Source organism: Camelina sativa, chromosome 1 (genome assembly GCF_000633955.1).
Source record: "Camelina sativa cultivar DH55 chromosome 1, Cs, whole genome shotgun sequence".
NCBI lineage: Eukaryota > Viridiplantae > Streptophyta > Magnoliopsida > Brassicales > Brassicaceae > Camelina > Camelina sativa.
Window position 1 is genome coordinate 15,700,332 of NC_025685.1, and position 16,739 is coordinate 15,717,070.

A 16,739-nucleotide genomic window follows, 5' to 3' on the forward strand; every position below is an offset into this window, starting at 1 on the left:
ATTTTCTCTGTTTAGTAGGGACTAAGAAGAGTAAACGTGTAACGAATATGATGCTTCAAAGAAGGGTCATCACATGCGTTTACACCAAATTAATCTGCTTTATAACCTTTTTTTTTTTGGTTTAGTAGTATTACCTTTTCCAAAAGTGTTAGGTGCAATTTTTGGGAGATTTGATACGTCTATTTGTGACGACATTATCTATTTTATAACGATATGATTCGTCTATATGTCTATATACTATATAGTTTAAGGTTCTGTTCATATTGTAGTCTGAGACTTTACATGAACGTCAATGAACTCATTTATTTCAAATAACAGACATTATTGAATAGTGGTTTATAGAGACATGAGTGATGGGTCTATATCCTCTTTAATCTTTACTTAACAGTTTGGCTTCTATCGGCCTATGTGGTAGTTTTGGTAGACAAGTCCAACTGTTGTGATGACCGGATATGTTTGGCTTATTTATGAATCTAGGTTCTTGGATCTAGACTTTGGTTCGGTTTCGGGTTGAGTTTTATTTTTTTTGGTTTTGGGATTTCCGATTAAACATATATATAAGTTTTTATGGTTTTGGCCTTTTGGGTATTATTTCCATTATTAAAAAAAAATGAATAGTCTTTATATAGCAAAAATGAATCCAATTATACCATATTAATATGTAGTTCAGTTTAAAAATTGATTCGGTCAGATCATATTAGGTTTGTCCAAACTAAACATTCTTATTTTGATACAACCTGATTTTGAATCCTCATTTTGAAATACAGTTCTGGTTTTGGTTATAGTCGAGACAAGCTAGACGTGTCAACCTATAATCAAAAACTCGAAATGCAGTAACTCCAGCCAACAGTAGACTTAGACTTGAAACGGACTAGACCAAACCGATCCTAATCTTTGAACTGAAAAGCCTGTCCAGGGACGGCCAACAGACTCTCATTCTTCAGTAACATATCTATATACAAGAGAAACGAATTCTATATCGAAGGCCTCAGTAGTATTCATAAATTAATTTACATAATCCAACATTTTAATACATGAATTGATCTCAAGATATCACTAGAACAAGAACCCGTTATAGATAACACATTGGCAACAACCAGGCAGCTTCTAATGTGTAAGCAATGGAATGACCAATCTATGCCTAAAGTTGTACACAAACATAAAAACTCAATTCTTATTGGAAAGCCTTTTGTCTCTCATGAATGTTGATTCTGGTAACAGTATAATATATGATAGTGCTGTAACAATGCATCCCCGTGTGTCGACTACCAATCTACTTACCACTGGAGGTAGATGTTGTCATAAACGATTCACCACAACCGCATTGCCCTTGGGAGTTAGGATTGATGAACACAAACTCTGATCTGTGCAATTAAAGCAAAAGAGGTTAATAATATGGTTTTACAAATCGGCAAGCGACTTTGGGTTTGAAATGTGACAGAGGTCCAAACCTGAGTTTATCATCTACAAAATCCATCTTGGTTCCAATCACATGCATTAAAGCCTTTGGCTCAACAAGTATCCTCACACCTTTCTCCTCCACCAGCTCATCAAACTTCCCTTTCTCATCTGAAACAGGCACTCGCAAAGAGATATATACATAAACAAAGGCTCAAGACACACGATCAACAGCATGTAACATAGCACGCAACTTTGACGATGTTTCAGAGATATAATTAAGAAATTGTGCATTAGCTGATAAGTACACTATAACACCTTGAACCATATATTGATACTCGTGTACAGTACTTTGTTGGCTTATCTAGTCCTTTTGCCTATTCAGCCATAAAGATATAAACAAAAACGAATGTAGAACTGACTACCAAAAGTTACAGAACATGAATAATGCTGGAGCAACAAAATGATATATATCTGCCAAACCTAACTATCAAGTGTGACAACAAACAAAAAAACGATTATGGAACTACCCACTCTACCAGTATTAACTATCAAGATTGGGACGGATTTACCAAATCTAAGATACAAAAGAATGAATCAGGCAGATAACACTTGAAGACAAGAACTGACTACCAAAAATTACAGAACATGAATAATTCTACCAAGCGCGATGCGAACATCTACACACTTGAAGACAAGAAACAATCGCTGAATGTTATACGGTAAACTAGATAACACTTATAACATAGCAATGCAAACACAGCTTTTTCGTCAACGAACTAAAACCCCAGTATGAAACCTGTCATGAACATCTAGAGACTTCAAGGGAAACCAATGCATTCAACTAGTGTCCCTGTATCAGTCTCATACGACAAGAAACATCCGCAGAATCATTGACTATACACTTATACAGCAATCACTAATGAACCAAAAACCAGATACAACAATATTGAACACACTACACAATCTCAATTTTAACCAAAGTCTAGTATCTATATCTCCTTAGGCTATGGCTATCAAATAGAGAAATAAGAACAACAAAAACACAGAACAAGATCAAAATTCACAATTTCAAAACTCTAAAATCAAAATTGAAACTTGATTCCACCCAAAATCAAAGGCTGTAATTTGAAACCAACCCAGAAAATGAAAAATCGAAGAGCAGTCGGACTCGTACCAGCGTAATTAAGGGTATAGGACAATCCGTTACAGCCACGAGCCTTCACGCCTAATCTTAAGAAAGGCTTTTGGCGCTGTTGCAAGAGATGATGAACCCTAGAGGCAGCTTCGTCCGTCAAGGTTAATACTTGCTTCCTCAACGCCGGTCCAACCCTCGCCGCCGCAGCCGCTAAAACTCCAGAAGCCTTCATCTATCGGAATTGAATCGAATCGAATCCTCGGAGAATTTATTATAGTTTCACGAACATAATCAAAAAGCTAGAAGCCGATGATGTCTCCTTCTACTTTTTTTAACCCAAGGTTAGAAAAATGAACAAGTCTAGTTTTTTTTCTTCTAATTAAATAAAATGCAAATGTCTTTAAAAAATACTATTTATAAATACAGTAAAACATTATAAATTAATAATAGGACAATTGTCATAAATACCACTAAAATAGATTTTTATTCCAAAAATACCACAATTTAGCTTTTTAGGATAATTTCATAATTTTTTTCAAAAATACCACATAATTGAATTAAAGTTCTAATACTAAAAACGAATTCCTAAATTCTAAATAATAAACCCTACCCCTAAAAACTATATTCTAAAACTAAATGTATCAACCCAAACCTAAAAAAAATTCTACATCCTTAAAAATCAATTTTTTGTGTTTGTGGTAATTTTGAAAAAAAAACTTTTGTGGTATTTTTGGAAAAAAATACTAAAATGTAATATTTTTGGAAAAAAACCTTTTTAGTGGTATTTAAAGGAATTTCTCTTAATAATATTGAAACCAAAATTTTTTATTAATTCATAGTGATATTAATTATAGATGTATTTTTAATTGATTAAATTATTAAAAATTATGAATTGGGATAATTTTAGCAAAATAAGATTAGATTTTCCAATGTTATAAATTTATCGTTTTGGAATTGAATGTGTGATATTTAGAAAACATTATTCCCAATAAATTACAAATACTATAGACTGATTAACTTATACACATGACATAAATAAATTCAAATTTATAAATAATAATATCAATTGTCTGATAGTCTCTAAAACTATTAAAATGAAAATGATGAATATCTGGCGCACAAAAACAAATGATGAATATGTAGAAATTGAAACTTAAAACAAAAATTTGCTATTTTATGATATGTTGTAGAGCATTTTCTATCATTATATTTTGAAAATACAACATAACAATTGTTTTATAAGGATGATATTTAGAAGAAAATTTACCCTTTTATAGTCTTTTGTTAAATTAATTTTTAGACATTTTTTAGGTTTGGGTTCTCTATTTTACATTTAATTAAGGATATAGTTTTCAGGGGTTAGAGTTTTAGTATTTGGAGTTTAGGGTTTAAAATTTAATTATTTTGTATATAGAAAAGAGTATCATTAAAAATGGCCAACAATAACAGGTAATTTTGCAAAAAGATATATAAATAGAGTGTTTTTCCAAATATCTCATTTTCAAAACAGACATTATTATAATAAATTTTGTAATCCGAAATTGAGTGTAGATTTAGACTTTGTGATAACAAGGTTCATATAGAGAAAGATCCCAAGTTTTGGAGATGAAATTTTTGGCTAAGGTTTCTTATAGATTAGATGATTAGATGATTAGATTTTCTATCGACTTGGCAAATAAAAATCAAATAAATGTGTATGTAAAAAATAGGTCTAAGTGCAATAAAATTGAGAGAAAGTAGGTCTAAGTGCCAATGACCCTTTTATAAAATTGATTTTTCAGTGTTTCATTATTCACATCTAATTTATACTGTTTTACATTCAATGCATGATGATTAACGAAGAATGATACATCTTTTGCATATTTTTTTACCATTTGACATTTTTAATTATCTACACGTTCAAATTATTATTTTTAGAAGGAAAATAAATCTATAAAATTTTATTCCACTATTTTGTTATTTAGAAAAAGAAAATAAAAGAAAATTTTTTATTTTTGAGGAAAACGAAATAAAAGAAAGAAAAAGAGTTTTCTCAAATTAAGAAACCTTGGTAAAAAAACCTCGTTTGAGTGACAAAAAAAAAGAAAAAAAAACCTTGGTAAGTTGGGTTTTGAACCCAAATGTCCGCTTCAATTCAATTTTGAGTGTAACCACTAACCATAACCGGACCATTATAATTTGGACTGGTTTAGCCCATAGTGCCGTTTGACATCCCTAGCGCCGATTTCAGTATATATATCAGTTCCTCTTGCCAGAAAGCCAGATCTTTCAATTCAATCGGTAAACGAAAAGGTTGAAGCTATTACCCTTTTTAAAAGTTTCGTGGAACCATCATTGTTTAATTGCAATTGTAGGATTTGAATCTTCTATGATCTCTGTTTCCTTATGATTTCCTCTGGGTTCTTACAAGCGCTTAAATTGTTGTTCTTTTGAGCTTCCACTAGATTATACCTAGACTGGTTTTGCAATGAGGCTGTTGTAGTAGTTTGATACTAATCGGTTTTCTCGTGTTTACTCGAGCTCGAATCTTCCTTTGCATAAAGCTTGAACCTTTAGCTTTTCGTATTAATTCATCTGTCTAGTTGCGTGTTCAAATTTTTGTAATTGTGAAATCTGTCTTTCATTGTTTGTGGAACTTCTCTCTTCTTTGCTATCTCTCTGGTTATTTTTATAACATTCAGACACTTTTGAGCTCTTGCTAGGTTTTAGAAATATCCAATTTTTTTTTTTTTTTTCGTTTGGTGCGTTATGGCTTTTGTCCACAGCAGTTAAATCACTCTGAGCTGACTTCATGTTTCAGGCAATTACTTATAAGGAAGAGAGTGCTTCTGACTGTCACTATGGATACCAAAAAGTTGGATGTTGGCTCCGAAGATGCAATCAGCTGGCTCCCTCATGAGGTTCTAGGCGACATCTTGTCCAGAGTTCCGACCAAACTGGCTGCTTCAACATCTCTTCTCTCAATAAAGTGGAGGAATGTGTTTGCATTGGTACACACAGAACCGTGCCTAGCATTATACAGACCGGAAGCGATCTTTAAAAAAAAGGCCTAAATTTTTTTTATTAAAATGATAAGCAACATAATCCGGAAAAAAACAATCATAGAACCTAAATCTTATTTCTAAAACATAACTTTTCTTCCCTTCTGTGCTACAAAATCGTAAACCAAACTCTCAAAATCAACACTCTTAACCAGCTCACTTTCAATAAACAAGATAGCCAAGTCGCTTAGTCTTTCTTGTGACATACTCGAACGAAGATAAGATTTTATCAACTTCAGCTTTGAAAAGCTTCTCTCAGCAGATGCAACTGAAACTGGAACCGTGATCAATATTCGATAAGCGATCCATGCATTAGGATAACAATCTTCAACCTGTTTCAAGAAGTCTAACACTTGAATTGGCCTCTTAGTTCCTGATGGTAAAGCTTCTCTTAGAATCTTTAGTTCACAGAACAAATCATTACCAACAATATCCGAAAGTTTCCCATGAGTTAGAGACTTCTCAAGATTAGTACAAGATGCCATCAAACTCTCATCGCTCGCTGACTGCAATTTCTTCAAATCAAATAAAAAGCCAAATATTTGTTCATACCTCTCAAATTGTTCAAATCTTGTCTTAAGCGAGCATAAAGCTTGGTCCATAATGTGGATGAAGTAATCAACTCTGAAGCTCTCCTCTGGTGATAAAAGCACACTTCCTGTAACTCTCTCTGATTCTTCACCATAATTTCTTTTTCTTATAATGACTCGCTTTGCTTTTTCGGGAAATACTGCCTCAATCTCCATCAAATCTGCAATTTCTTTAGCTTCCAACTTTGCTTTCTCAAAACCTGAGTCTCTGTACGTTTGAAAATAAGAAACCAACCCTTTCAACTGAGAGATAGCAACATCTATGTTCATATCCACGAATTGCAGACTCTTACTAACAATGTTCACAGCAAAAAGAAGATTATACCAAATAACCATTGAAACCAAGAACTGAAAGCTTCCAATTCCATGTGTTTCACTTATTGCATGACATTCAGCTTCACTTTGTTCTTTCGGATCATCACTATTCTCAGCAATGTAAACTAAAGCATCCATGATTTTGGGAGCATGAAAGCGTATTGCCTTAACACTTTCAACATGACTCTCCCATCGAGTATGTGATAAAGACTTAAGTGTTAGACCTCCCACCTTATCCTCAAATATTTTCAATCGGTTGTTTGAAGATGTAAAGAAACAATAAATTCGCTGAATGATTCCAAAAAATGATACTGCCTTTGGAGAAGTGTTTGCCATATCACAAAGTGCAAGATTAAGACTGTGGCAACAACAAGGTGTGTAAAACGCCCTTGGAATTGATCTCAAGTAACCTTTTCTGCACTCCTTTATGTTTTCCCTTCATATTCGAGCCAACCTCGATTTTGATAATTCTGTCTTCCTGCAACCACAAGATGGTACATTAGTTTTGTTTTGGACCATGAAATATGGTTATACATGTTAGACTTAAGCGGAAGTAAAGTGATAAACATGAAGAGAGAATCGACAAAGAGAATTGTATTCCATAAGTGTTATCTTTACAATGTAGTCTAATGTCTTTAAATATCAAGGGAGACTAGGGTTTTCCCTTCTACAATCGACAACTAGGTGATAGGGACATAGAGAGAGAGAATAAGCAGATCCCAATGGTGAAAGTGACTTGTCTTGGTCTCCTAACGTGAAGCAACCCGTGACCTTATCCATTAACGGCTACAAGGAGATTTCTAGATCCTTCTCTTGGGCTTTCACATATGGTAAGGCCTCATCTCTACTCCATACGTCGATGGTAGTCGGCCTTATTGGACACACGTACGGACGGGCCTTATTGGACACACGTACGAACGACCGTACGGACGGCCGTATGGACATAGCTAGAACATGATCAATACTCCCCCTCAAGCTTAGCCTTATGAAATGGCTAAGCTTGGAACCCATGAAGCATCACCTCATTAAAAACCTTAACATAGGAAACCTCATGGGACAAAACTATGTTAAGGGAAAAAGAGTGTGATGTCCATGTGTTAGAGAAGTCGATCATGGGCGAGTGAGGTCTACAAGTCCAAGTTTACTATGGATGTGTGCGCAAACCTTTGGACATGCAGCCTTAGTGAATATATCGGCCAGTTGATCCTCACTCCGAGTGTGGCACGAAAGTGTTATCCCCTCTTCAATCTTCTCTCGAACTTTGTGGCAATCTACTTCAATGTGCTTAGTTCTCTCATGGAAGACTGAGTTGGTTGCGATGTGAATAGCCGCTTCATTGTCGCTGTGCATGATGATTGGCTTCTTCGACTCGATACCAAGATCCTTGAGGAGTGCCTTTAGCCATGTTAGCTCGTTGGTGAGCTTCCTCATAGCTCTATACTCGGCTTCAGCACTCGAACACGACACAACCTTTTGTTTCTTGGATTTCCATGTGACCAGATTCCCACCAATGAACGTGCAGTATCCCGTGGTTGAGCGTCTATCTAATGTATCGCCGGCGTAGTCTGCATTACAGTAGCCCACGATCTCGGTATTGGAGTTCTTTCCCATCTATATACCTTGGCCCGGACTTCCTTTGAGATAGCCTAGGATCCTTTCCACCATGCTCCAATGATATTTGGTTGGCGCCTTCATGAATTGGCTCACCTGGTTCACAGCATAACATAGATCAGGTCGTGTGATAGTAAGGTAAATCAACTTACCTACAAGACGCCTATATCGCATCACATCATCATATGGTGCGTCAATTGGATCAAGCGGGGCCTCTTGTCCGATGGTCCTCTTGTGTGCCTCCTTTCGCTTGGCCTGGTAGCCGTCTTCAAGTGGTGTAGGGGCCGGTTTTACACCAAGTTTACCTGTTTCACTTAAAAGATCAAGAGCGTATTTTCTTTGAGACAGAAATAATCCCTCCGAGGAGCGATATATTTCAATGCCAAGAAAATAGTTCAGCTCACCAAGGTCTTTAATATCAAATTGAGAATGAAGAAAGGCTTTAGTTTCCTTAATACCGTCCTTATCATCACCGAAGACAATAATATCATCAACATAGATAAGGACCACGACGAGACCACCGGTGGTGCGGCGAGAGAAGAGAGTATGATCAGCTTCAGAACGACGAAAACCATGACTCCGAAGAGTGGAGCTGAGCTTGTGATACCAGGCACGGGGAGACTATTTCAGGCCATAGATGGCCTTGCGTAAACGGAGAACCTTGCCTGGAGTGACTATGTCTTCTAGGCCAGGAGGTGGACGCATGTATACTTCATCCTCAAGCTCCCCCTGAAGAAAGGCGTTCTTGACATCCATTTGCCAAAGATCCCAAGACAAATTGGTGGCCAAAGAGAGGACAACTCGAACAGTGTGAAGTTTGGCGACCGAAGCAAAGGTGTCCGTGTAGTCGGTGCCATACGTTTGAGTGAACTCCCGAGCCACCAGGCGAGCTTTGTGATGCTCAATATCACCGTTACTCAAAAATTTGATAGTAAAGACCCATTTAGAACTGACAACCTTCTTTCCTTTAGAGAGGTCCGCTTCGTCCCACGTATGGTTCCGGACCATAGCGCCAGTTTCATCCGCCACAGCATCAACCCACACTTGGTGTTCTTTTGCTTCATCATACGTCTGAGGAATGAAATGGTCGTCAAGTTTGCCTAGGAAGGCCGCATGATCAGGAGGGAACAGGGCAAGTGAACAAACAGCCTGAATTGGATGAGCGACCGCTTGATTGTTGAAGTAGACGCGCTTATTTTTCCAAGTAGATGGGTGAAACTTGAGGCGTTCACTTCTCCGAGGTACAAATGTTGGCTAGGGATCAGTGATTGTGGCCGCATGGTCGTTTGTTGGGGCCAGCTCATCTTCTAGTGTCGTGGTGGGTACATCGGTTATTGGTACAGGTTCAGATGCAAAGATGTCCTCCATCGGTTGAGATGGAACATCCTCATGAACATCAATGTTCCCTGGTTGGGATTCACTAGGAGCCGATGAGGAGGCTGGGGAGAACTGCGTCGGATCAGGAGGTGTAGTGAGACCAAGGTGATTGAGAAGAAAGCGTAAGTTGGTGGCCCGGTCCGAAGGAGAGTGAGATAGGTCCTTCAAGATTTCCCAATCTTTCTTTTCATAGTAACCTTGACCTTCAAGGAATTTCACATCCCTAGAGATAAGAGTACGGCCAGTGGAGGGGTCATAGCACTTATATCCCTTTTGGCTTGACGAGTAGCCTATAAACATGCACCTAGTGCTCTTGGCGTCGAGCTTACTCCTTTGTTCACCTGGGATAAGAACAAAACATACGCAACCAAATACACGTAAGTGCGTAAGAGAGGGTTTAACCTTGTTCAGTACCTCATATGGAGACAGGTCTTGTAAGACTTTTGTTGGTGTCCTATTGATTAAATAACACGCCATCATCACGGCATCACCCCAAAACCGTTTTGTGACATTGGTATGAAACATCATCGATCTTGCCACTTCCATGAGATGTCGATTTTTTCTTTCAGCTACACCATTTTGTTGGGGCGTGTAGGGACAACTTGTTTGTTGGAGTATGCCATGCTTTGCTAAATGTTCTTTGAGTTTGTGACTTGTGTATTCTCCTCCATTATCTGATCTTAGTACCTTTATTTTAGCATTAAAGTGATTAGTCACATAATTCTGAAAGTTAACAAAGGCATCATAGACTCTATCTTTGGAAGGTAACAATGTAAGCCATGTGTACTTAGATTTTTCATCAATAAAAGTCACAAAATACTTGTTATTATCTCTAGATAGACAAGGAGAAGTCCACACATGAGAATGCACTAAATCAAAGCAATGTTCATAGATAGTAGTAGATTTAGGAAAAATAGACTTGCAATGTTTTCCAAGAATACAAGACTCACAACTTGAATTATCAAAGGAAACATTAATTCAAATGCTCTAGAGTGGGATGGCCTAGTCTAGCATACCACACATCACTAGAAATACTACTAAGACTCGATATAAGCGAAAATAATGTAGGTGAATTTGATGAAGCATTCTCTAGGACATAGAGATCTCCTCTAGCATCTCCTTTCCCAAGAATCTTGCCAGTCTCAATATCCTGAAAATGTACACTATTAGGTCCAAAGATAGTATAACAGTTTAAATCAGTAGTTGCTCTTTTAACCGATAAGAGATTAGAGGTAAAATTAGGCATAAAGAAAGCTTTTGAATTCTTATCAAACAGTTTCAAGTCTCCTATTCCTTTAACTGGTATGCAATCCCCATTAGCAATAATAACATTTCCTAGGGCAGGTTTTATGTTGTGTATGAGACTAGGATTACTTATCATATGGTGAGAAGCCCCTGAATCAACAACAAGAGATTTACTAGGTTTTGAAGCAAAGAAAGAGGTACCGGATTCCTTTAGTGCGTTGATGGATCTGATAAGAGCCTCCAAGTCAGATTTCCTCACAAGATCTCCATAGGAGGCTGCCATGGCCGTAGCTGCTGCGCCTCCTTGGTTCATAGGACCGGTACTGTGACCACTCGCCCCTTCTTGCGAGAGATTTGCCTTGAACTTCGCCGGCTTAAGATGAGGGTGAAGGATCCAACATTTGTCCTTCACATGACCCCTTTTCTTACAGTGGTCGCACACCACCACTTTCCTGTCCTCATGCTTGTAGACTCCTTTGTTGGCGGTGAGTAGCTCCTCCTTGCCGCTAAAGAGACCAAGCGAGCCTTGTTCTTTCTGAACTTGAGAGCACACATCTTCGAGTGTTGGGAGCTTATCACCTCTAAGTATGTGTTTAATGAGGTCGTTAAATGCCGGATTGAGAGTTAGTAGGAGGCCAAAGACCTTATCTTGCTCTTTTCTCTCATTCAGGATAGCCGGATCGATGGTGCTTGGTCGGAGCATCTCTAGTTCGGCCCATAAGGACCTAAACTTCCCAAAGTGCTTCATGAACTCCAAGTCTTCTTGGTGGAGACCGTTGATAGCCTTCTTGACTTCAAATACTCGAGTCAAGTTGGTTACGTTCCCATAAACGTTCACAAGTGTCTCCCACAACTCCGTGGCCGTCTCACAATAGGAGTATGCTTCAAGGATAGGAGCGTCCTGTGAGTTTTGAAGAATGGCAAGCACGGTCTGATCTTCTTGGAACCACTTGACTTCCCTCTCAAGATCAACCTCCTTGTCTTCTTCCTTTTCTTCTTTACCGTCTTCCTTCATGGTCTTCTTGGGGAGTTGGTCTGTCTCAACATGGATCCATAGTACCCGGCCACTAAGTGCGGTCTTTGTGGTGCGTTTCCACAATAAGTAGTTTGAGCCCTTGAGTACTACCGGAGTTACAATAGGCTTTGTGGTGTCCATAGCAAGGAGTATTGAAGCAAGTGAGTGTAGAGAGTATATAAGCGAGTGAGTGTAGAGAGTGTAAGGAGTATCTAGAGATTAGGAATAGAGTAGAATAGACTTAAGAAGAGGAAGTTTAGAGTGTCATAGATCGAGAAACTTGCTCTGATACCATGTTAGACTTAAGCGGAAGTAAAGTGATAAACATGAAGAGAGAATCGACAAAGAGAATTGTATTCCATAAGTGTTATCTTTACAATGTAGTCTAATGTCTTTAAATATCAAGGGAGACTAGGGTTTTCCCTTCTACACTCGACAACTAGGTGATAGGGACATAGAGAGAGAGAATAAGCAGATCCCAATGGTGAAAGCGACTTGTCTTGGTCTCCTAACGTGAAGCAACCCGTGACCTTATCCATTAACGGCTACAAGGAGACTTCTAGATCCTTCTCTTGGGCTTTCACATATGGTAAGGCCTCATCTCTACTCCATACGTCGATGGTAGTCGGCCTTATTGGACACACGTACGGACGGGCCTTATTGGACACACGTACGGACGGTCGTACGTATAAGAGGATATCTAGAAGATATGTAAATCTATCATAATCATATCAATGATTTGTAAATATTCTATATGATCTCACTAGTTAGGAAAGTAGGTTAAATGTTATTCCTATATATATGCTTGTACATTGTAACCATATTCTTATGAGAGTCAATATATAATTCTTCCATTCCTAGACTCTCATCAATCTCTAACATGGTATGAGAGCAGGTTTGCTCCTGAGTTTAGATCTAACGATCAAACTGTTATATTTTTATTTTATGTTATTAAGCAAAGTGCTTACACATTCAAGTTCATCATGAGCTTCTGAATCTAAGCTATCGAGTTTCTCTTTGTTCAGATCTATGATCTCTAAATCTAAGCCAAATGCTTCTTCTTTTTATCTTTCATTCAAGCTTCTTATGAGCCTCAGCCAAGTGCTTCTGCAATTCAAGTTCATCATGAACCTCTGAATCTAAGCTATCAAGCTTTTTTTTTTTTTTTTTGTTCAGGTCTATCATCATTGATCTCTCACTCTAAACTAAGTGCTTCATCTTTTTATTCTAAAAAAAAAATGTTTTTCTCATTCAAGTTTCTTATGAGCCTTTGAATCAAGCCATAGTGCTTCTTTTAATTATTTTTTTATTTTTTAAAAAAACCATCTTATTTTCCAGTTTTTAAACCATCGATACTTCATCAAAATTTTATTTGTTTCAAATCACTAAAAAAAAATCAAACAAAATCACGTCAGCTTACAACCATCACCCGATCTATACAGGATCTAACTTCGTCACCACCAAGATGTCGAAAGCAAGATTGGATGGTGTTGTTCAAGCACGAGCTCTACCATTCTACTAAGATTAATCTCAAGCCATTAGTTCCACATTTCACTAACTTGAAATTGAGGGGGCGTATAAGAGGATATCTAGAAGATATGTAAATCTTTCATAATCATATCAATAATTTGTAAATATTCTATATGATCTCACTAGTTAGGAAAGTAGGTTAAATGTTATTCCTATATATATGCTTGTACATTGTAACCATATTCTTATGAGAGTCAATATATAATTCTTCCATTCCTAGACTCTCATCAATCTCTAACAGTACGGACATAGCTAGAACATGATCAATAATACAAGTAATTTTAATGATTGCACATTATATATAGATTATAGAGCAACAATTAAAACTACTTATATAAATATAATAACCAAACCCAACAGTCTCTCTCGCCCTCTTCATCTCTCTCGCAAAGAACGCTTTGGATACTCTGCTTTTACCGGCGAAAACGAAACCATGGGTGGTTGTTGCGTCTCCACGCCTCTCGAGAACGATCAACCTCCTCCACAACAGCCACAGACTCAGCATGTCGAACGTAAGAACGATGAAGTCAAGAACGACGAACCCAAGAACGATGGATTCGTCAACTGGCCTTTCACAGAGTTCTTCCTCTCCGATCTCACAACGGCGACCAAGAACTTTAGCTCCGAAGAGATTATATCAGAGAACGCAGAAGACTCTTCCAATGTCGTCTTCAAAGGTCTTTTATCAGAGAATCTTGGCTTCGTCGCTGTCAAAAGATTCAAGATTACGCCTTGGGATCATCCTGACTACTTCGCGGTACGTACCCTTCTCTTTTCCCTCTAAAGTTTATCACTTTCGCAACGTTCATTGATCTGTTTTGATGGGTTTGACTCTGTTTCGTTCAGGAAGATGCAAAAGAAGTTGGGGAGCTAAAGCACAAGAGACTCGTCAAGTTGTTAGGATACTGCAGCGATGAAGATGAAGGGTTTCTTGTTGCAGAGTTCATGCCTAACGATACTCTTGCTAAGCGTTTGTTCTATCGTATGACTACTCCTCTCTTCATCTTCTTCTTTTTTGAATCTGAGGTTAAAGAGGCTACGTTGTTGATTTAGATCTTTACAAGTGTATCTTATTGTAGGAACGCTTGAATCAGAACTTGTTAGTATTCTCTGTTTTTGAAGTTTTAATCGGTTGTGATTCACAGAGAAAGACATGGAATGGTCAATGAGGTTGCGAGTTGCGTATCATATAGCCGAAGCATTGGACTATTGCAATACCGCTGGTTTTGTCTCATACAGTAATCTAAGTGCTTACACAGTTCTGTTTGATAAGGTATGTTATGTAAAACAATATTTTCATCATGCGCCTATGCCTTTTCTCGTGTGATCTTATAAGGATGCTAAACTGTTTAATGGATATGTTGAAGGATGGTGATGCGTGTCTATCCAGTTTTGGCTTGGTGAAGGAGGTCGTCGATTGTGATCGAAGAACGAAAAGTAATCAGTTTGTGATATTGTCTAGTCGTTTCAGATTATTTCATTTCAGAATGTGTGATGTTTTATATTCTCATTGTAGGAAACGTGACCACTGAGAGTGTGACATACAGATTTGGTACCATCCTTGTGAATCTGCTTACTGGAATCCAAATTCTTCCAATCCAAGTAAGTGATTCTGTTCAAGTCCTCTCTTGCTTTCTTAGTAGCTTATTAATCTTATGGATCAACCAATTCATCTTGATTTTGTGACTGTGATCATTAGATTCTCTTTTCACTGTCAATTTCTTGCAACACAAGCTACATATTACTGAGTTGTTATTCTTCTGATTCTAGGCTCCTGAGATGATCAATGGGAAGGATGTTACTGATCTGATGGATCCAAATCTAAATGGAAATTTCTCTAAAGAAGAAGCTGCCACAGTTTTAGCACTCGCCACTGAATGTTTGCAATGCGAGTACAGAAAGAGTCTTATCACAACAGAGCTTGTTGCAACACTTAAAGACTTGTATACTAAAACGCAAGTAAGAAGGGGGCTTACTGTAACCGTATCTCTATCCTTGATGATTTCTTTCGCATTCGTTTGATAAATCCGATCTTTTTGCTTGTAGATTCCATCTCTTGAAATGCTCGAACTGGCAAAGCAGCACGATGAGGCATCATCTTCGAGTCAACAGCAACAACTTGGACACTGTGGTACTAGCCAAGCTCAACATGAGCAATGAATCCTTTAAAAGTCTCAACAGAGCTACTCGTCTTGAAGCAATATGCTTAGTAGGGGGTGAAGATTCTTGATTTTGCAAGAGTTTCTCTTGGATAAAAAAAATGTTCTATAGACTTTTTCTTTTGGTTTGTTAAACCTTCTTTTTATTTCAGTTCTTGCTCACTCTTTTTTTTTTTTTTTGTCGTCCAGTTCTTGCTCACTTTCAGAACACGAATCTTCACCAATTAAGTAATCAACTCATGATATATATCATAACTGTATTGTTTTGGAAATAGTCGTTATAGAAAACCATCATGGTGGAGACAGCGATGAACCTATTTTGTTTTTTTGAGACTATGGATATGACTGTACGAGACCAGATTATAAAATTTCATAACGGAGATGCATCATGATGATACGCCAAGAACAACAATCTCACTAGATAAAGATTGATTATGAAATGGAAAAGAATTTATTATCTCATCTCCCCATTACTGGCAGAAGCATCCGCTTTACTCCTGGCCATCCACCAAGTTCTTGATCTGGGTTTCAAGAGAGTTTCATTCGCTTCAGATTCACTACAGTTGATCAAAGCGCTAAATTTGGAGGCTTCTTTCAAGGAGCTTCACGGGATTCACCACGACATCCTCTACTTATCTCTCAATTTCGATTATGTTTCTTTTGAATTCGTACAAGGGACAGGAATAGGAGAGCTGATGCGTTAGCTAAATAGGCTTTACTTTCCTTACCTATTGTACCAACTTTGATTTAATGAAAACCAATCTCGGTTCGTGACAAAAAAAAAAAGAATTCACTAATTCATCATAACTTTGATGATTGTTAATGTATTTGATTTTACATTTGTTTGATTTAAGATGTATCAACTCTTTTAGCCATTATGAAATGACACTTAAAATAGATGTTAATTTGTTTACTGATAAATATCAAAATATAATTGATTGATTGACACTCTTACAATCTGTTTTTTTTTTCAACCAAACATTAATTAAAATAGAACCCCAAGATTGGTTGTCCAAACCAGAGGAAATGAGTTTACAAAGGAATTTTTTACAATTAACGATCTGAACGACCAAGCGAGAGAATTCGTCCTCAAATTCGACGAGCGTGAGATTTTAGACAGGGGTAAAGCTAGGGAAGGAAGCCCAGAGCAAATAGAAATCATCAAGAAGGTTCGAGAACGCCGGTCAATCTTCAGGGACTTGTGGACCATCACAACTAATTCTACACAATCTGTCTCAAATCTCTCGCAAACAACTTCTTTAGAAAGAATACTCCCCATGACCCATAAGAGAGCTTCTAACTCTAAGTTAAGAGGAGATG

The 16,739-nt window shown here is 37.5% G+C and overlaps 2 protein-coding genes and 1 pseudogene across 2 annotated transcripts; 1 reads left to right on the forward strand and 2 right to left on the reverse strand.

The window, feature by feature from the left end:
- On the reverse strand, positions 978-2,896 carry LOC104792058 (iron-sulfur assembly protein IscA-like 1, mitochondrial). Its single transcript, XM_010518088.2, has 3 exons — positions 2,576-2,896; positions 1,452-1,569; positions 978-1,364 (listed from the first exon to the last, which is right to left on the reverse strand). The coding sequence occupies exons 1-3, from the start codon at positions 2,766-2,768 to the stop codon at positions 1,274-1,276; spliced, it is 402 nt and encodes a 133-aa protein (XP_010516390.1). The 5' UTR covers positions 2,769-2,896; the 3' UTR covers positions 978-1,273.
- Positions 5,740-6,179, reverse strand: LOC109127145 (annotated as a pseudogene).
- Positions 13,694-15,420, forward strand: LOC104708514 (probable inactive receptor-like kinase SSP). The gene is made up of 7 exons (XM_010425100.1): positions 13,694-14,017; positions 14,107-14,242; positions 14,406-14,533; positions 14,628-14,697; positions 14,777-14,862; positions 15,031-15,219; positions 15,307-15,420. Exons 1-7 carry the CDS (start codon positions 13,694-13,696, stop codon positions 15,418-15,420), a joined length of 1,047 nt encoding a protein of 348 aa, XP_010423402.1.

Coding starts and splice junctions, on each gene's coding strand:
- LOC104792058 (XM_010518088.2), bottom strand. CDS start 2,768: ATGAAGGCTTCTGGAGTTTTAGCGGCTGCGGCGGCGAGGGTTGGACCG. Junction 1,570..2,575: donor CTATACCCTTAATTACGCTG/GTACGAGTCCGA, acceptor TGCCTGTTTCAG/ATGAGAAAGGGAAGTTTGAT. Junction 1,365..1,451: donor TTTGTAGATGATAAACTCAG/GTTTGGACCTCT, acceptor TTAATTGCACAG/ATCAGAGTTTGTGTTCATCA.
- LOC104708514 (XM_010425100.1), top strand. CDS start 13,694: ATGGGTGGTTGTTGCGTCTCCACGCCTCTCGAGAACGATCAACCTCCT. Junction 14,534..14,627: donor ACACAGTTCTGTTTGATAAG/GTATGTTATGTA, acceptor GATATGTTGAAG/GATGGTGATGCGTGTCTATC. Junction 15,220..15,306: donor ACTTGTATACTAAAACGCAA/GTAAGAAGGGGG, acceptor TTTTGCTTGTAG/ATTCCATCTCTTGAAATGCT.